This window comes from Monodelphis domestica, chromosome 2, assembly GCF_027887165.1.
Source record: "Monodelphis domestica isolate mMonDom1 chromosome 2, mMonDom1.pri, whole genome shotgun sequence".
NCBI lineage: Eukaryota > Metazoa > Chordata > Mammalia > Didelphimorphia > Didelphidae > Monodelphis > Monodelphis domestica.
Window position 1 is genome coordinate 157,892,668 of NC_077228.1, and position 21,865 is coordinate 157,914,532.

Below are 21,865 nucleotides of genomic sequence, written 5' to 3' on the forward strand. Positions count from 1 at the left end.
ACTTAATGTTTTAAATATTTTTGTCCTTCTCAGACTTTTCAGGAAAACAGATTACTTTAGTCTTAATGGGAAGATGGGGGCATTCACAGCTTTCCTTTCGGTGCTGTAATAATAATAATAATAATAATAATAATAATAATAATAATAATAATAGTAATAGTGCTGTAGTAGTAGTAATAATAATAATATTAATAATAATAGCTAGCATTTATATAGCACTTAAGGGTTTGAAAAGTACTTTGTCAATACCCTCATTGGATCCTCACAGTCCTGGGAGGTATATGATATTATTGACTCCACTTTAAAGATGAGGAAACTGAAACAAAGTGTTTGAGTAATTCATTCTAGATCATAAAGCTAGGAAATATGAATGAAGGTCTTCGTGAGTCTAGTGCTACTTGCTATATAATACCACTTTGAGTAAATCTTGATAATTATGATGCATTCAGGGTGGGCAGTTATATTTTCCAATCCTAACACCTAAGAAATATTGTTCTAGGGTTCCCAGAAAGTTAAAATAAAGGGAGAAACCTAGATTCATCCTTGGGTCTGGACAATATTTATTTCCCATGTCTCTCTAGAAAATACAAAACATCCATTCTGTAATTATTTTTTCTCTTCATTTTTATATAGCCAGAGCTTTAGAATTTGTATTCCAGAGAGACTCCGGTATGAGTCTCCAATCTAACATGTTAGTATGTGTTGCCTTGGACAAATTTAATTGAAATACAGAGCCCACTTTGTACATCTGTAAAATGGGGATAATAATAGTTGCCTCCCTCACCAAGTTGAGAGACCACTTGGCAGATACTACATGAATAAGTAACTAGGTTTTTTGAGTTCTCCAATTGCTTGTTTCTTGCTCCTTCATCCTGCTCACAGACAAGAATGGTAATCATCCTATCAATTAATATATATTAAATGAGTGCGTACTGCATTCCAAGCCCCATTCTAGGCTCTGGGAGATAAAGAAACAGCCCCTACTCACAAGGAGCTTATATATCTATAGAGTTAACATGAATACTCAGCTAAACTATCAGTTTTTTTAAAAATAGCATTAACTGCATTTTTATAGTAAAACTATCCAGTTTTTTCAATTAATATTAATGAATTTTGCTCTCCATGAGACTTCAATCCAATCAGTGTATATTAGGCACCATTATGGGAAGATCCTGAAACATGTCATCTGGTCTGGTCTTTATTACCATATATTTTTATTTTCCCTCAGTGCCTTGAAACCTTAATTCCATTGCCAGAACACAAGGTAGACTCTCCAAAGTTACCAGTGATTTCTTACCTGCTAAATCCAATGACTTTTCTCAATCCTTGTTATCCTTTGCTTCTGGGCAGACATTATTTACCATCTCCTTCCTCTTTCATGATGTATGTTTCTTTGGCTTCTGTGACACACTGCTCTTTTGATTTTCTTATCTATCGGAACCTGCCTCAATATCTTTTGTGACATTGTCATTAATCTCCTACCCATAGGTAACTTCCAAGGCTCTGAGCTCTGACCTTTTCCTTTATTTTTCTTTTTGGTGATCTCATTTCTCCCTTGAGTTTGATTGTTTCTTCGCAGAGAGCGCCCAAATCTATGTAAATAGCCCTAATCTCCAGTGAATGTCATGCCCATGTCATCAACCTAGGAATATGCCCTTTTAGCCTCTTAAGTTCAAGATAACTAAAGCAGAAATAATTTCCCTCTCAAACTCGACTATCCTCCAGATTTTCCCATTTTTGAAGCTACTGCCATTCAGGTCACTGAAATTTGCAACTTCAGCATCAACCCTGACTCTTTGCTGTCCTGCCCCTTTGCTCACATATCACCAAAACTTTAGAATTCTGCCTTTAGAGCATCTCTAAACTCTGTTCTCTTTTCTCCATCAATACTTTCTTTTTTTCTTGGGCTACTGAAGCAGCTTTCTGATTGATCTTCTCCCCCTGAAATCAGTCTTCCTCCCAGTTAACAAGTCAAGAGCCCTATAATGGAATCCTACCCATGTTACTTAAACATATAAAAAAAATTCAGTGGATCTCCATAGCCCACACAGGATATATATGTATGGGTCATCATTCAGCATCTCAGCATTCATTTCATGGTATACCCAGGTAGAAGCTTCCATTCTGCTTTAGGGACAGCTGGATGGAGTGCCAAGCCTGAAGTCAGAAAGACATGAGTTCAAATGTGACTTCATATACCTATGAGTTATGTGACCCTGGACAGGTCACTTAATTAATTTAGTTTGCTGGAGAAGAAAATGGCAAAACACTCTAGCATCTTTGCCAAGAAAATTCTAAATGGAATCACAGAGTCAGAAAGGTGGAAAGACTAAATAACAACAAACAATTCTGCTTGAGAAAGATTTAATTCATTTTTTTCCTTCTTAATTTGATGGAATTCATCTACTTGAAATACTCAAGGATTTTAGGTAGGTAGGGGTAGGGTCTAAATGTATAGAATCCAATTAAGGCTTTCTTATTTTTCTATAACTCTAGATAGAGAAAGGTTTTTGCAATGCATATTAACAAACTGATCTTTTATGAAAGATATTCCATAAGGGTTAACTTGTTTTATGAAGGAGACGAGGAAGGCATAGTCAGTATTCATTTTTTAAACAGGATTTGGGGAAATCCTCACAAATGTTAGAGTAAATATGACATTATTTAACAGCAAAATGGGATTGTGTAAGATATTCATTTTAACATCTTGTATTCTTTAGTAGAATTGAAAACTTGGCTAGGTATCATAGAAAGCAGCTACTGAAGCCTAAAACTTTGCAGGTTTTTCTCTCTCTACTTTAGTAACCAAATTGTAATCCAAGTATGAAATAGCCAAAAAGAGGGAAAATATGCATATAATTTAGCTAGTGACAGGGGTGAGAATAAAATAGAAATCCAGTATTGTACCTTTTATCCAATATAATTAGGAAATAGTTGTTCTACAGAAGTTAATTTTGCAGGTTACTATAGTTTAAGCATCAGTATTTTGATCTGGATAGATTTGTTCTATTTGATCTGAAGATTAAAATTAATCCATACCATCTCATCATATTTTAAACTGATTATCTAACATAGGAGAGATGGTTAGAATTCTTGGCATTACAGGGATAATAGTGGAGTAAATAATCTGTAGAGACATCATTATCATTCCCTTCTTTCAGTGCTTGATAGCTTTTTGTTCCCAACTTGAGAATTTTTTATTTGTCCAAATCACTAATAAAAGAAATGCAATTTTTTTTTGTATGGAATGGAAACTGTATGCTTTGACCTCTTTATCTATTTTTGATTTCATGTATGTATAGCAGTTACCTTGATATTTAGAAATAAGACTTTTATCAGGGCAACTTGATAGACTTCTCCACTTCCCCCATAGCTCTCATTTTAGCAGCATTGATTTTGATTATCCAAAACTTTATGTAATTTAAGTTGTCTTATTTTATGATTGGCTGTATTTGTTATTTAAGAATCCACTTGCTACATACAACCCAGTGGAATTGCTTGTCAGCTCTGGGAGTGGATAGGGAAAGAAAATGAATCATGTAAACATGGAAAATTATTCTAAAAAATAAATTAATAAAATAATAATTAAAATAATCCACTTCCTAGCCATAGTATAATGAAAAAAAGATTAATTACATGAAAAGGTTGGAATGGATTATATTTAAAATAGGGTCACCAGGAATTTAATTATTCCAAAGAGATTTATTTACAATTTATTTACAAAATATAGAAAGAATGAAGTAGGAAATCAGAGAGAGGATAGGGTAAGATATCTAGCCTAAGACGAAGTAATTTATTCCTAACCTCTGGCTCAAGCCAGGCAGGGAGAGTTAGTCCTTAGCTGGCCTCAGCAAAGCCAAGGACCTCGGGAAATCTCTCTCAGAGGATAAGTCTCTTCTGAGGCTAGTCTCTTTAGGAAAATTCAGCAGTTAAGAGCCAGCTTTTCACTTACGTCATGTCAGTCCAAAGGAAAAGACTTAAGGACAGTCTTACCAGAACAGGGTCTCAGGTCCAGTTAGAAGATTCTTCTTCAGCCTCCACTCCAAGTAGAACTTCAAGTAGAACTGACTCAGGAAGTTGTAACCCCCTTTTAAAGACACTTTCTTTTGTGTCACATCCTGTGCCTTCCCCTAATTTTACATTTACAAATCACAGTTGAAGCTTTGCTTTAAGACTGCCCAGGGGCAGTTAGTTTAATTCTGGTTCATCACCCACTATCTCACAGGGGACACCTTTGGTGATTGAATCTAAAAATGGGTAGATCTCCTCACTCAACTTTTAAGCAGGATGTTTACACTTTTGGTGATTAAATCTAAAAATAGGCAGGGGTTAAAATTTAATCTTCACAGTCAAGGGAGAGTTAATTCATTTCATTTTTACAATCGGGGGAGAGTTAAATTTAATCTTCACAATAGTTGGAAAGAGAGCACCTTCATATCTCACTGACTTATTTTTACATGACCTTTTGTATGTAGGTGGCTTATCCATTTGAAACTTATTAATAACACTCTAGTTAGCATTTGTATTTTGCTTTAAGACTTGCAAAATAATTTGCCTACTTTATCTCACGTGTTCCTTACTGAAGCTCAGTGAGGTAGGGGATGTTATTTAAAGATGAAGAAACTGAATTTGAGAGCAATTAAGTCACTTGCCTGGGGTTATACAGTGAGCAAATATCTGCATTCAGAATTTGAACTCAGGTCTTCTAGACTCAAGCCCCACATTCTATACTTTGTACCACCTAGCTGTCCATGTAGTTTAAATTTTTGCTCTAGACCTCGATCCATTTATGTTGCATAATTTTGAGTCCTTGTTCTTTTTAGATAGTTGATGCCACTCAAAAAAATAGCTCTTGAAATATAGGAGTTATTATTGCACCATCAATTTACAGGTTACCTCTATGCATACTAATCAATTTCCCCTCCCTCCAGGAATGGTTCTCTTGTCATTTTCCACCTTCTTTCTATGGTAGCCTTTCCCTGATATGGGTGAATTCAAGTCATTTTTCAGCAATATCCTACCATCCCATTCAGTGGTGGCAGCAATGGCCAAGGCTGTGTTGGAAGTAAAAAGTCAGAGGAAGAGCCACAAGGGTTTCTTGGATTGGATTTCCTGTGCTAAGGGAACTTTCTAATCATGAAGGCAGTCAAGAGTTTGTGGTAATATAAATTGCTTCTGGGCACTGGGAAATAAGGCAAGGGAAGCCTCTGCTGGCTCTTAATATTTAGGAAAGGATGTAAAAGTTTGTGTTACAATTAAATAATAAATTATGGTACTGTAATTTCACACATACTAGCATATTCTGAATTATAGACACCTTCAGACTGCCAGGATCTTTCCTTTTAATCCATGGTGCATGCTTGCTTCTCAAAACTCACCCATTCAAACCACCAGTAATCTGTGGCTAATTTGTAATCAGCTTCAGGTATTTTAAGCAGAAAATAACTATGATGGATAAAGGAGAAGGAAAAGGAAATGCACATTGATATAATGACTACTATGTGCCAGGCACTGTGATAAGGAAGTTCTTCTACAAATAATTGATCTTTACCATAACCCTGAGGTAGGGGTAGGTTATTATCCCCACTATACCATTACATGAGGAAAATAAAACAAACAGATTAAGGGACTCCCCAGCTTCTCAATCACTTGCTATTATTACCCCCTTTGTACCTTTGAGGAAACTGAGTCAGGGATTAAGTGACTTGCTCCCTGGGTCATACAGCTACTAAGAGTGGCAATAACAATTATAAATAACAATAATTATGTAAGCAAACTCTAGGCAATTTTGAAATTAAGTCCTGGCCACTGATCTGCTTTAACAAACGTTCTGCTATTGAACTTGGAATTTAAGAAAAATCTGACTTTAAATTCTAGCTTGGAGTAGCTTTGTGGTCTTGGAGCATCAATTTTCCCAACTGTGAAATAGCACCTTATTATCTGTCACACAGGGTTTTTAAGAGGATTAACTGAGATAATATATACAAAGTGCTTTATAAATTCCAAATCTCAATATAGACTTCCACCTATCATGGGTCCTTTTATTCTTTGGGGGGAGGGGGGATGTTACTAGTAGAAATACATTAACACCATTCTGCAACACAATTAGCAAGATACAGAAAGAATAATTCGGTGTAAAGACACACTTTCTTGGTCTGATTGGACTTGGGTAATGAAATATTCAAAGAACCTCTTCTTAGGCACTCTCACATACAAAGCAGTCCTTCAAATCCTGATTGTCCCCAAACTGCAGGGTATTTTTCTTTTTACATGTCATTTGGAAAAAAACTTGTTTTTGTCAATATCTTGTGTTTTTATATCACTTTCATTTTCTCATGTATCCCGCTTCTCTGTTCAGCTAACAGATTATAAAAGTGGAGGAAAAGGGAGTTTAACAATCTGGTAACTAACTTACAATATTTGTACTTTTCCACAGCTTTGCAGTCTCACCTTTATAAAGAGGAAAATACATTTTAAAGATTATACTGTATGACTAAATTTGGTCAATATAATCATATTACTATCGCTGCTGTTTCATGTTGTTGTTCTTTTTATTTACATTTATATTACTGTGTATGATTTTTTCTGGTTCACCATTGTTTTATTCTTAATATGTCCAACTTATGATGGGCACGTTAGGTCTGTCATGTATGTAAACTTCAGTGAAGATATAGTTCAAGCTGATTTTTCAAAAAACATTCCCACTAGGACTGAATGTAGTCATGTACCAAATGACATTTAGAATATTTATAAAATGAATATTAAAAGAAAATAACTATGCCCATTTATTCCTTTATTCTTACTGTATTTATTAAAATTTTGATTCTTAACTATTTTGGTGAAAAATACAGATAAACAAGGGGTTGAGAGATCTAGACACTAGCCCTGCTTTATTTTCCTCCTTCCCTTGTTACTTCCAAATTTAATTTGCATTAACTTATGCCAGAGGACTAATAGATGAAAGGTATGAGGCTATAGCCTTCAAATTTTCTCTCTTTCCTGGAATATTGTGATAGTATCCCACTGACGCTTTTTCTTGGTCTTCTCTAATCCATCCTATATAATTTTATGTTGTTGAGTTATTTTGGTCATGTCTGACTCTTTATAACCCCAATTGGGGATTTTCTTGGCAAAAATACTGGAGTTGCTTTGCCATTTCCTTCTCCAGCTTATTTTACAGATGAGGAAACTGAGGCAAAGCACATTAAGATTGAGATTGGATTTGACCTGAGCTTCCTGACTCTAGATCCAGCACTCCACCTACTGCATCACCAACAGCCCACCCTTTAAAGCACTGCCTATTTAATGTACTGACCTGCTAATTCCTCTAACTGAAATCTTTCAGTTGCTTCCCACAGCCTATTCCATATAAAGGACCGACTTCTTATCCTGGGATTCATGGCTCTCTACACTTTCAATCTAAGCTATCTTAACAGGCTTATTTCAAACTACTTCCCTTCATACACTCTGATCTTCAGCTAAACTAAACTCTGTTGATTTATCCTTCACCTGAGTTCTGTATAACCTGGTGATTTATATATATATATATATATATATATATATATATATATATATATATATATATATATATATATATGCCAGAAAATATTCTTCCCCACCTGCTCCTCTGATATTCACATTTTTTACTTCCCTGCAGTCCCAGCTCAGATGACACTTCCTGTATAACCTTTCCTAATTCCCCTCATGTCAAACCAGAAAAATAATGATTCCCTCCTCACATTAATTAAATCCCTTTTCCATCTCTTTTTTGTACTCACTGCAGCTGCCCTTTATCATAATTGTGTGGGTCACCTATCACTCCTTTAGGTCAAACACTAATTCATTGTATTTTGTATCTCCTTGTCCCTGTCATGAAGCCTTGTGCCTTGATAGCTTTTAAATAGTTTTTTGAACTAAATGGTTGATACAGGACAGAACTTTCTAATTTAAAAGGGCTCCCTTGTCCGAGCAACATTCCAAAAACTATTTTGCCAGGAATGCCACAAAAGGGGCTCCTGTGCTGATGGGAGGTTGGACAAGATGATTTTGAAAAGTCACTTTCAAAATAAGATTTTGCTCTTCTGAGACTTAAATGGTCTAATGATTTCTGCCAAAGAGGACGGGTTCATCACAAGGTTCATTTAATTCATTTTACTGTGTTGTAGGTAATTTTACTACTCTTTATTATTAAGTCCTTGGGATGACAATTTTTGATTCATTATTTTGGTCTCTTCTTAGATCTTTCAGGTGTAGGATGCCTATTAATGCTGAATTAACACTGAGCTTCCATTTTAAATCCCAGTGAAAGAGAATTGCTTTGTTGAGGGACTCCTGCTGATTCCCTGCTTCCTAGGAAGGAAGTTGCAGGTAGTTTGTGTGTGCAGATCTCTTCTCTAAGCCTAGGAACTCAATCTGTTATGCCTTGAGACATCTTTTCCCACGTTGGACAGCCATTGTGTGCTCAGGGCCACCAAGGAGGCTGCTATCAGATGAACAAAGCCAAGCAGCCTGACCTTTCATTCTTTTGGTTTCTTTTGAACACCTGCTCTCTTCCATTGCAGAGCACCAAAACTACTTTGGAATAGATGAAAATCTGGGCCCTGTTGCAGTAAGTATCCGGAGAGAGAAGCTTGAGGAAACTAAGGAAAAAGAAGGGTCCCAGTTCAACTATCGGGTTGCTTTCAGGACAAGCGAGGTATTTCTCTTCTCCATTTACTATCCTTGGGGTGAGAGGTTTTTAGAAATGAAATGAAATACAAACAAAAAACCCCTTGGGCCCTTGTTACAAAGAGAATTCCAGTGTTCCTGAATTTTAATCTTTTCTCCTTAAATTATTCAAAGATTTTCTACTTGCACATGTCTCTGTTACCCCACTCACCTATCTCACACAATAGTCGAGAGGAATAATTTTAACAACTATTGCATGTGTATAACTCCATGGGTGTTAAAGAATAATCACTTTGATTGCTGCCTAATGCGGTGGGGCAGAACAAAAGGCAGAGAGGATTTGGGACATGCTGAAGAGACAGGCTATATGCAGAAACAGGATTAAGATGATTTGAAATCACAGCAGATGAAAAGAGGTAGCCACAATAGTAGAAACCATATTCTCATAGGGCTTTTCCAGGGCAGTCATTCCATCTATATATTTTTATTGTGAGAACCCAAATGAGTCTCATGCATTTGGCAAGTGTTATTAGCATAATTACTACAGAAATAGTGCCCTATAATAATTTTGGAATAAGTTTAATTTGTATTTGTTATTTAAGAATTAGGCCTTGTCCTTGTATGTGGTCCTGTTCTTTTGGAGAATCTGAGATCTATGTAATTTCATTTTAATGATATGATTTGGGGAACAAACTTGGAGCTAAATTACAAAATATAAATAAATTTAAGTAAGGGCAGGGTCCTTTAAAGTTGTGTGTCACATTTTAGTATGTGCATATATTCCCATACTATTTATTTAGAGTCCCCATTATTCTAAGCTTTCCTGTATTCATAAGATACAGATCCTGTTTTGAAAAGACTCAAATTATAAGTAATATGTGTACACACACACACACACACACACACACACACCCCTATTGAGAGTCAATATAGTAGAAGGAGCCACACATATTGGCTATCATACCCTGGGCTCTAAGATCCTTAACCTCTCTATTCCATTCCACAGGCAACTCTCTAAGATTATAAGTTTCAGAAAAAGAGCTAAAGTGCATTAGTAGATGTGTGTTTTTTCTTCTTCTGGAATTTCCTGTATCAAGGAAATCATAAGTCTATTCCTTGCCCTCTACATATTAGGAGATTCACAGAGTTATTTAGAGGCTTTAGGAGTCATCTAATTCAATCCTTTTATTTTCTAAATTTAATTTTCTAAATGTAAACAAGAAAGTTTAGGTAACTTGCCCAAGGTCCCCTAGCTGGTTTGTGCCAGAGCCAGGTAGTTGGAATTCAGTTCTCTTGACTTCCAGTCTGGTCATTCTTTCTATTAAATTACTTTATAACAAGATGGATTCAGATTAGGGACTGGGCTAAAATAGGGCCACTATTTGTGGCAGGTTTGGGCTCAGATTTTATCAGGTGGGTTTCACTCATTTCTTTAGCTCTGTGTCCAAAGGGCTAGTGGGTGCCCCTTGGAAAACTCAGGCAGACCTAAAAGATGAGGAAGAGATCTTGAGAAAAAAGAGGAGAGGGGAGGAAGATAAGGAAAGAAATGCAGTCAGTGGTCACCCCAGGTACTTCAGAAATGGGAAGGCCAGAATTGTCCTCATCCCTCTTTAATAGGCAGTGACCTCGGCTCCTGTTCCCCTCGGCCATTTGCTCTTGCCATGGGCATGTGTTGTTTTGGTTGTTGACTTCTCTCTCTGAGGAAACTGAGGCAAACAAGGTGAAGTGACTTGCCCAAGGCCAGTGTCAGAGGAATGAGGGGTGGGGGGAGAGTAACTGGGAGATGCTCAGCACCCTTTCGTCCCCTGCTAAACAATAACAACCTTTCTCCACCAATCCTTGGGATGTGTATGGAAGACTAAAATTAGACTTTAACACGATGGCTGGCCAAGTGTTACAAGCTATAAATATTCAGCAGTCTCGCGCCTTCCCCCCACAGCTTACGACGCTTAGAGGAGCAATTTTAGAAGATGCCATACCTTCCACTGCAAGACATGGCACAGCGCGGGGACTGCCTCTCAAAGAAGTCCTGGAGTATGTCATTCCTGAGCTGAGCATTCAGTGCCTGAGGCAGGCTTTGAACTCCCCCAAAGTCTCTGAACAGCTCCTGAAGCTGGATGAACAAGGGGTAAGTCATTTGCATGGCTTTTTTTTCCCTCTTACTTTTTAAGCTCCCTTGCCATCCTCCCCACCCACCTCCTGTTGCCTTCTGACTTGTTTATTGTTATAATACATAAACACCCTGGGATCTCAGACCAGGATGCCCGAGACTGCTGGGGGGAGTGCCTGAGCCCCTTCTTACAGGATGCCGTCGTTTCCACGGATGGGAATGGGCTTCGTGCCAGCAAGTATGGATATGATTTGAGATCTTCTTTTTTAAATTCATTCATGAAATTTTTACCTACCACGTGTAAGGAACTGTGCTGGATAGAAATGGGAAAATGAATGACAGGGATAGACACTGACGTCAAGAAGCTTAGAAGCCAGCATGGAAGCTAAAGTACGCATGCACACGTGTTTAATTTGGTGAACGTGTGTAGACACTTGTCTTTTGCATGTAATGTCACCGTGTCAATTGCTAAGACTGCAGAGACAAAAATGGAACTTTTTTTTTAGTCTTTTAATCCTCCCTTTGGGAATTGAGATGATACACTGGAGAGAGTGAAGAACCTAGATTTAGGAAGACCCAATTTTGTTAACTGTGTGATCGAGGATAAGTCACTTAATCCCTCTAAGCCTCAGTTTCCTCATCTGAAAAATGTGGATAATGATAGTACCTGTCTGCTAGATTTGTGAGGACAAAATTAGATAGTGTTTGTAAAGCATTTGACTACATAAATTGTTCTAGAAATGCTGGGTGCTGTCATTGTTGTTGTTGTTGTCATTATTACTATTCAATAGGAACTAAACATTCTGTCCTAAAAGAGTATTTTTATTGTTGTTTAGTCAGTTGGGGTTTTCTTGGCAAAGTTCCTGGAATGGTTTGCCATTTCCTTCTCTGGCTCATTTGACAGATGAGGAAACTGAGGCAAACAAGGGGAAGTGACTTGCCCAAGGCCAATGTCAGAGTGAACTTTAACTTGGGTCCTCCTTACTACAAGCCAGCCCTCCTATAAGAAGATGAATACATTTAAAAAAGAGTTCATTTGAGGAAGAGGTTCTATCTAGCTAGTGAGATTGAAGAAGATTTCTTCTGTCAGTATAGTCAGGAGAAGGGGGCCTGGAGAGGGCAGAGGCTGGGGGTTTCCGGCCTTCATTTGAGAGTACAGTAAGGAAGAAAGGAGAGGAGATGGGCCACACAGCCCTATTGTCTTGAAAACAAATAGGATCAGCAGGAAGAATGGATCTTGTGGATTTTCTTCAACAAGCAGGTAAAAACAGAGATGGAGCTGTGTGGTGGATTTGTACCATTTCTCTTTGGGCGTTTTCATAGGGACCCTACCCATGTGTTAAACTACTGAAAAAAGCAAGGAGCAAAGGAAAGAGGAGAGAAGGAGGGTTCAGTTCTATCTTTTTAAAAAGTGTCCTTTCTTCCTTCAACCCAAGTACCTTGCATTTTATTCCCCTCCCCCTTTTTTTGTTTCAGAGCTCAATTTATAAACCATCTATGAGAGTCAGCTAGGTATGGCAGTATCACAAAGGAGAGAGCACAGGACTTGGATTCAGGAAGCCCTGGATTCAAAAATGGGCTCAGATACTTAATATCTGTGTGATCCTGGACAAGTCATCCAGCCTCTGTCTCTGTTTCTCCTATGTTAAATGGGTGATAATAATGGCACATTATTATCATAACACATGATAATAATACATGATAATATTTAATAAATAATAAACCATAATAACCTCACAGGGTTGTTGTGAGGCTCCAAAGAAATATTAGATTAACCCAAGCACTTTGCATCTCCCTTTATCAGAAAAGGAATCTGTACTGAAAGTTGTTTCAAAGAACTCTATAAGTGCCGCCATCATCATCATTGTCATCATCATCATCATCATCATCATCATCATCATCATCATCATTAATACTGATATTGTTACTGACGTAGCCTAAAGAAAAGCAAATGGAGCTGCCAATCGATGTTTCTGAGAACATGTTTGAGAAATCCTCAGACGTGATAGGAAAGAGACGAGCTTCAAAGTCTGGGCAAGAGGTTGATGGAGAGAGAATGGGCAAAGGCAAAAGAGAGATTTCAGACACAGTAGCATGAGCAAACTTCTGAACATTAGACTATTTAGAGACATTTTATAAATAGCAAATAGTCTAGTTGAGCAAAAATATTGAGGACATGAACATTAGAAGGGGAAGGTAGACTTGTTGGTAATCAATCCAAAGGAATGAAGCAGGACGAGGCTGGAAGCTAGTTGAGAAGCTTTCCTAATAATATTTCCTAGGAAAGGTGTAAAGCGTCTAGAAAGGTGACAGTGGGAAAGGAGAGGTGGCTGGTTTTCATGGAGCAGACCAGTCCCTTTATGCTTTTGCTCATATATTAGCCTAAAGTCAGTGTATTTTTAAGTAGCTGTCTTCTTTTTGTTAAATTTATGCAGCATAAAAGATTACCCATGATGAATGCTTTCAGAATTTCCATGAAAGGATAAATAAGTAATGTTACTGGTGCACCTTTCTATTAGAATTAGTTACATTCATTATTTGACACTCCTTTATTCATGTATGGTGCAGTAATGTTAATTTGAGGACACAGAATGTTTGGCGCTTCACAAGGGCTGAATTTCTAAAACTGATTATTCTAATTGGATTACCAAGTTAACAATTTATTGTGAGCTTGTGAGCAGACTTAAAGCAGTCATCTTAAGATTCAGAGTGAATCAACACAGAATTTGTCAAAGTCAAGAAGGTAGACATCGGTTTCGAAAACAAACCACTGAAGGTCTAGTATAGATGGGCATCGGAGTACACTGGAAATTCCTCTATTAGAAAGTTTTATTATTATTAGTTTCCTTGTGTCCGTGTCATGCTAATCATGAGAATTGTACAAAAAATTTGTGAAACAAGGGGAGAGTAATGAAATATGTTTACCTTCGGTCCATCAGGTGCATGAGTTTGAAACAGCCTTTTAGAACGACATTGAATATGATTTAATGTGCCAGGAGAAGACATGTAAAGTATTTACAGTTTTCATCTTAGATTCTGTGCCCCATCTTTGTATGTAACCAGTTTATGCTCTGCTTTCTAAAGGTAGTAGCAGTGTATTAAGTTACAGAAGCTACCCTGATTCTTAGGCCTCAGAATGTGTACTTGAATTCTTGTGGGCTATAATATCAAAGTTTTAGGGATAATTCCATTTCCCCCAACCATGAGTCATGGACCCCTGTGACTCTGCATGATGGCACATGGCCAGCCCTTCTGGATATTAGAAGGACAACATTCGACCAATGTCTTGGAAACGAGAAGCCATTGAGCTAGCTACTGCATTAAAGAACTGAGGGTAGAATCAAAAGCAATGGGATCTTTTGTATAATAGCTTGGGATAAAGGTGCCTGATTATTTTGTGCTAGGTTAAGTAGAGAAACTTTGAACTTGATCATCAAAGCATTTCTGAGGATTACTCCACTATAACTCTAAATTTAAGAATTATTGTTGAACATGGGGCTCGGTTTTGAAGTAGAGAAGTACTATTTATTGTACTTTTCCTTTTGAGATATTTCTAAGATTCATATAGCATTTGTACGAGAAACTTAAAAGCTTTCTACGTAATGATTGGTTTACTCTTTGAGAACTTTGCAAATTTTTGTTTCCTTGAAAGTCTGTAAATTTTCTTGTTCTTTGTATAACATGATCTGATGTAAATCTCTTGCCAGGGTAACAAGTTTTGTTTTATCTATGGAAGAAGAGTTTGTATGGCCTGGCCTCCAAAGGAGGGTTTCCCAAACCAGATTATATAGCGGGCCAATTAAACATCTACTTTCTCTGCTTCACACTACTAAAAGTTACATATACATATATACATATATATGATATATGTAATTCTTAGTATTTATATCATAATTCATTAATTTCATCACTAAAATGTTTAAAATCCAATTTAAAAGTTATTTTTAAAGATAACTCTATGTTCTACCAAATTTTTTTGCTTAGGATTTCATTATGGCTTGGAGATAAACATGCTTTCTTGTTCTTGGTTCCAATGGTATTCAAAACTGGTAGCTTCTACTGGTAGGTTCTTATTGAGTGTGGAATTTAGTATGTATGTTGTGTCTGATGACTAGTCTAGCTAAATTTGGAAATATTTTCCCCAGGTAATTAGCCACTAATTGATAAAGTCTTTAGTAGTGATGTGTTATGCCTTACATGCATCTTACACAATATAGAGGTTTTTGATTTGGTATGTTCTTGAAGGAGACTGGTGATCCTATTAGGGTTGACTCTCTACATTCTAACTTCAAGGTCAGTTTCCTGGACTTAGAGGATTTATGATTGAAAAAAAAAAAGCATTATTGCCCTTTGTTTTGCTTTTCTTCTGTGAAAACTTTTAGTTCAATATTTCTTCAATTTAAGTCTTTTATTCTCTCAATTCCTATTTCTCTGAGGATGTTCTTAATCTTAGATGCAATTTTTTTCTTCTGCTATGTATGAAGTGGGAGAACATCCCAGGCATTTCAGAGTTGTTGTTGTTGTTCATCTTTTATTTCTTAATTTTTTTAAATTTTATTTTCTCCCAATTACACGTAAAAACAATTTTCAGCCTTTCTTAAAAGATTGAATTCTCTCTTTTCTCTCTCTCTCTCTACCCCTCCCACCCCAATTCCTGCTCCAAGATAGTAAGCAATCTCATATGGATATGCCATCATGAAAAACATTTTTATATATTTTTCCAAATTGTTCCTTTTGAAAAAGGAAAATCAAATATTAAAACTTTAAGAAAGTAGAAAAAGTTTGCTTTGGTCTGTATTCAGACTGAATCCTTTTTTTCTGGAAGCAAATGCCATTTTTTAAAAATCATGAATCCTTTGGGATCATGTTACATCATTGTATTACTGAGAATAGCTAAGTTATTCACAGTTGTTCATTGTTACAGTATTGCTATATGTATGGTATTTTCCTGGTTCTGAATATTTTACTCTGCTTCAGTTCATATAAGTTTTTCTAGGTTTTTCTTGCCTTCACCTGCTTGTCATTTCTTATAGCACAATAGTGTTCCATTAGAGTCACATACTATATCTTATTCAAATATTTATCAATTGATAGGTATCTCCTCACTTTCCAATTCTTTGCCCCCAGAAAAAAGAACGCATTAAATATTTTTGTACATAGTAGAGGTACTTCCCCTTTTTATTTTTTTTATCTCTTTGGGTTACAAATCTAGTAATAATATTTTTGGGTTAAAGGATATGCACTGTTTTATAGTCCTTTGGCATAGGTTCAAATTGCTCTCTAAAAGGACTGAATTAGTTCACACCTCCCCTGACAGTGCATTTGTGTCTTAATTTTCTCACATCTCCAAGTTTTGTCCTTTTCCTTTTCTGTCATAATAGCCAATCTGATAGGTGTGGGGTTGGTACCTGAGAGTTGTTTTAATCTGAATTTCTCTAATAGTGATTTAGGGCATTTTTTTTTTCATGACTAAAGAGAGCTTTGTGTATTTTGATGAGTATTTGTTCATATATCCTTTGATTATTTATTACTTGGGGATAACATGTATTCTTAAATATTTTCAATTAATTTCTCTATGTATTTGAGAAATGTGGCCTTATTTTAAAACTTTGCACCATTCTGATTGCTGTGTATTATTCTTCATTGCCATTTCCAGTTGTTTAGTTTTCAGACCTCTACTTCCCTCAATTTGCCCTCTTTTCTATCAGGCTCACACCCCCTTTCTCTTTTCCTCTTTCCTTCCTACTTGCCTGTAGGATAAAATAGTTTTCTATGCCCTAATGATTGCGTATATTCTTCCCTCACTGAGACAATTCCATTGAGGGTAAGGTTCACAAGTTCTCCTACCCACCTCCTGCATCTTTCCCTCTATTGCTTCAGTCCTCTTTTATGTGAGATAATTTATCCCATTTCATTTTCCCTTCCCCTTCTAAGGCATTCCTTTCTCATGCCTTAATTTAATTCAACACCCTTGCCCTCTATTTATGTATATTCCTTCTATCTACCCTAATAATAATAAAGTTCTTAGGAGTTATAAGAATCACAGTGTAACCTTATTGAGTATCTTGCAACTTCTTTTTCCTGTTTACCTTTTTATGTTTCTGAGTCCTGTATTTCAGAGTCAGATTGTCCATTCAGTTCTGGTCTTTTTCATCAGGAATGTTTAGAAGTCCTCTATTTCATTAAATACCTCTTCCTCCCTCCCCAAGAATTATGCTCAGTTTTGCTGGGTAAGTGATTCTTGGTCAAAGTCCTAGGTCCTTTGCCCTTTGGAATATCTTATCCCAGGCCTTTCAAACCTTTAATGGAGAAACTGCTAAATCTTGTGTTATCCTGACTGTGACTACACAATATATTAAATTTTAATTTTTGGCTGCTTGCAATACTTTCTTCTTGACCTAGCAGTTCTGGAATTTGGTTGTAATATTCCTGGAAGTTATCCTTTTGGTATTTCTTTAAGGAAGAGACTGGTGGATTCTTCCAATTTCTATTTTGCATTATGATTCTAGAATATTGGAGGTATTTTTCTTGATACTTTCCTGAAAGATACTGTCTAAACTATTTTTGATCATGACTTTCAGGTGGTCCAGTAATTCTGAGATTATCTCTCATAGATATATTTTCCATGTATTTTTCTAATGAGATATTTCATATTTCCTTCTATTTTTTTCTTTTGCTTGCTTAATTATTTCTTGTTATCTATGGAGTCATTAGCTTCCACTTGCCCAATTTTAATTTTTAAGTCAGGAGTTTCTTAAGTGAGCTTTTCTACTTACTTTTCCATTTAACCAATTCTATTTTGTAAAGAGTCTTTTCCTCAGTGAATTTGCAGACCTCTTTTCCCATCTGATAACCTGTTTTTTAAAAAGTTACTCTCTTCAGTGTATTTTAAAAATCTTTTTCTACTTGACCAATTCTGCTTGTAAAGGAGTTAGCTTCTTTGGATTTTTATATCTCTTTGACCAATTGGCTTATTCTGTTTTTTAAGGTATTCATTTCTTCAGTATTTTGTTGTGTCTCCTTTACGAAGCTATTAAATACTTTTCAAGATTTTCCTATATCACTCTCATTCCTTTTCCCAACTTTTCCATCTTTCTCATTTGATTTTTAAAATCCTGTTTTGAGCCCTTTCATTAATTCTTTTGGGGCTTGTGAGTAATTCATATTTTTCTTGGAGGTTTTGACCTTCTTCTCTTCTTCCGAGTTTATGTTTTGGTCTTCCCTTCACCAAAACAACAACAACAACAACAACAACAACCTATATGGAATTTCCTTTTTTGTTGTTTGCTCATTTCCATTCTTTTTTGTTTCTTTTGATTTAAAAAAAATAGAAAAGTTGGATTCTATAGCCATAGTGAAGGGAACACTCTTCCAAGCTTCAGGTTCTTTGTGCAGCTGCCTTCAGAGCTGGCTCTGGGAATCTATCTGCTTTCAGTTCTTCCAAGAAGGAGAGTGGAGTTTAATACTCTCCCAGCCTGGGCTCTGGTCTGTGAGTAACCCCGAGTGTTCTTTTACCCCTTGGGACTGTAACCAGGATCCTTGCTTCCCTGAGCCTGCAAGCACTGGTGTTTGCTAGTGCTTCTCCTCACCCTGAATCCTTGCCCCAGGGCTGCTCCCTGGATCTGAGTAGGGTCAATGCACCCAGAGCCAGCACAAGGATGCCCATAGTCTCCTTCTGAGCAGCTGTCTGACCCCCTCTGTGGCTTAGAGCGTTGCTGCTACTTCAGCGTTGCCCAGCACCCATTTCCATGGTGGGGCCTGCCTGTGGAGGTAACATTTCCCCTCCCACCTTACTGCAATAGATCCCTTGTGCCAGCCTTCTAAGTTGTTTTGGGCTGAAAAATGACTTCACCCCATCTTTTTGTGGGTTATGCTGCCCCAGAATTTGTTCTGAGGGCTCATGGCATAGCTTTTTGGAGAGTAATTTGGTAGAGATGAGATGGGTGCTGTACCTTCCCCGCCATCTTGGCTCCATTGCCCCTCTTTCATTTTTGAAGAGGACCAGGGACATCACAGCCGCTGTTGTCTTGACTTGTGTGTGAATTGGATTTAAGTCCATCCGAGCGGCACAACGTTGTCAACCTCACTGCCTCTTCCAGTCACCTAAGTCCAGTGGCTACACAGAAGTCCAGAGGACTGGTGATGACTCAGGATTCAGTAGATGACCGTGGCATTTTCAGTGTCTAACCCGGCCCTGAGCACTCCACGGCACTTGCTCCTGGGACCTTCACGGTCTGCGGATCAAATTGTCCTCCTCTGCCCATTCTGCCCGGGGCAGGCTTCGTGGGCTTGAGGCTGACACCCCCCACTCCCTCTCCAGTGGCTCTGAGGCCCTTTGATGACTCTCTCTCTAGGTTAGCCCATCTGCCAACGTGGGCTGCTCCCGAGAAAGCTTCTCGGAGCCACAGATGGCAGTTTGGGGGCAGGTGGAGGCCGAAGGTAGAGGAGCAGCCCCGAAGTTTACAGAACACAGCCTAGGCAAGAGCACGTCACTGTGGAGAGATGCAGTGTCGTGAGCCCAAAAAGCATCACGCTGCACGCGATCATAAAGTACATGGAGAGGAATAAAGAGCAAGAATGCCGGAAAGCCAGGAAAGCGCCTGGTGGGGAAGGCCTGTAAAAGCCCAACAGAGCATGTTACATCAGTCTCTAGAGATATTAGGGAAGTCCGTGGAGTGACAGAGAGAGACTGGACTGGAGGGGAGGAGGGACTTGTGGGGAGACCGGCCCACAGGCTGCTGCAGCAGTCCAGGGAAAGGGTGACGGGCGCCTGCACTGGCATGGCCGCTGGGTGCCTGCAGAGACTGGGGTGTATTCAGGAGATGTTGTGAAGTTTAAAACAACAAAACCATGGTAACAGATGGGGTAGAGGGGAGGACGAGGTGAGGAGCCAAACGTGGAGCTGGGATATTATGATCCTAGACAACCGGGAACATAGAGGTGCTCTCCACAGTAAGAGGAAAAGTGGGAAGAGGAGAGGTTTTGGGAGAAAGACGAGTTCTTTTTTGGACATGGTGAGTTTTAATTGTCTATGGGATAACCAATTGGACAAGGCTGGTAGGCAGGCAATTGGTGATTTCGGGGAGTTTTTGAATTTGGGAAGGAAAAAATGAAATGTATTTAAACTATCATTGGTTTCCTTTATAGTAGTATGTATTTTATTTTATTCATTTAAAAGCATCATTCAGCTTTTGACCCACTAAGAGGCGTATATACCAAAGAGATTAAAGATAGGGAAAAAGAACCTGCCTGTACACAATTTTTTATAGCAGCTCCTTTTGTGTTAGCAAAGAATCAGCACTTCAAAGGGATGTCCATTAACTGGGGAATGGCTGAACAAGCTGTGGTTTATGCTTGTAATGCAGTACTATTGTGCCATAAGAATTGACAAACAAAATGATCACCAAAAACAAAACAAAACCCTGGAAAGCTTTCTATGAAGTAATGCAAAATGAAGTGAGCAGAACCAGGATAATGTTGTACACAGTAACAACAATAATGTATGATGATCAACTCTGAATTAATTAACTAGTATCAACAAGGCAAGGATCCAGGACAACGCCAAGAGACTTATGACCAAAAAAAAATGGTTAAAATGAACAGAATCCAAATGCAAATTGAAACATACCATTCTTAACTTTTTCCCTTATTGAATTTTTCCCTAGATGAAAGCAAGTCTGTGTCTTCTTTTACAACACAAAGAACATGGAAATATATATTATATGATAATATAATACAACCCACATCCTAATTAGCTGCCTTCTTGGATAGGGGTAGGAGGGTGAAAGAGAGAGAGAGAGAATGCAAAATATCAATAAGTGAATATTGAAAAATTGTGTTGACATATAATCTGGAAAAAATAAAAAAATATATTCTTTTGAAAAACATTGTTCTGAAAAGGGGGTCTGTGCCTATAGGCTTCATTAAACTACCAAAGAAGTCCAGAAATTAAAAAAAAATGTTAAGAACCTACTATAGCTGGACTCTGAATCACAGTGATTGAGATTGTTTGTACTTGAGTTGTTTGTGGATAGGGATACTGAATGAAAGCTTTAAGTGTTAAAATTCTTCAGCATTTTTTGTCTCATGAGAGAAGATAAAAGTGGAAGTTGCTGTCATATAAACTCAATTGTCCTTTTGAGATTTGAGGGTTGGTGTAATCTCATTCATGAATCAAATGAAAAATATTCTTGGACCTCTATGATCCCCAATTGCTAACTGGTTGAAAAGGTGACAAGGGGTGGTTAGATTTAACTAAATTGTTATTCTAAATATTTGATTTTATTCATTAACCCACAAGTTGATGTGTTTTTAGAGGAGTTAAACTGCATTTATATTTGCATTCCCACTATAAATAGAACCAAGGACATTTTAAAAAATGAAGCCAAATGGAAGGAAAACCTTGAACAGTAGGGTAATGAAATTATTTATCTAAAATCAGGAAGTAGCTTCATTTCCTGGGACAAGTAGTCATCTTGTCTCAGAATGTACCATTTCAAGTAAAGAATAATCAATTCACCTTCTGATTCCCAAGAAAGTTAACCGTCAAAGGAATGAGCCCATAAACTCCAAGAGATAATTGTTCATCTTTGTGGATTTTTCCTTCAGTAAGGCCAATGACAAGTCTTCCATGCCTACATAATATTTAACCATTCCTTTCAACAGATTCCGTCCCCAAAACTGACTGGGCCCTTCCTCAGATGATGTTACAAGGAACAACTTGAGTGAATATAGGCTAATTTCTTATTTTGCTGTCACCCCATGAACAGCCTATCTTTATCTTCTCTTTCTGTTCTATTTTTTGGATGGCATTTTTTCTCTCATAATTCCTTCCTTGTTATAGCCTGCTCAAACCCCACAAACCCCTCTCTATCACTTTGGTCCAGCATAAACTTCCATTCTTCTGAGTCTATAAAGTTTCATCCCTCCAAGCTATGTCACCCTGAAGTTTCCAAAAAAAACCCCAAAAAACAAAAAACAAGCAAACTTGCCTTCCTCTTTTGTCTTGGGCCCAAATCAACATCTACCTGCAGGGCCTGTGTAAATGTGTATAGATATAATAATGGTGACAGCCTATAGTCCAGTCAG

The 21,865-nt window shown here is 37.5% G+C and overlaps 1 protein-coding gene across 12 annotated transcripts in view; it reads left to right on the plus strand.

Annotated features, from left to right (window-relative positions):
* SIPA1L2 (signal induced proliferation associated 1 like 2) overlaps positions 1-21,865 on the plus strand; it is a 274,744-nt gene that overhangs the window by 147,359 nt on the left and 105,520 nt on the right. For all 12 annotated transcript variants that reach the window (XM_007481608.3, XM_007481611.3, XM_007481612.3 and 9 more), the window contains 2 exons: positions 8,562-8,695; positions 10,607-10,795. In XM_007481608.3, the coding sequence (XP_007481670.1) occupies positions 8,562-8,695; positions 10,607-10,795 (323 nt within the window). The remainder of the gene's footprint in view (positions 1-8,561; positions 8,696-10,606; positions 10,796-21,865) is intronic.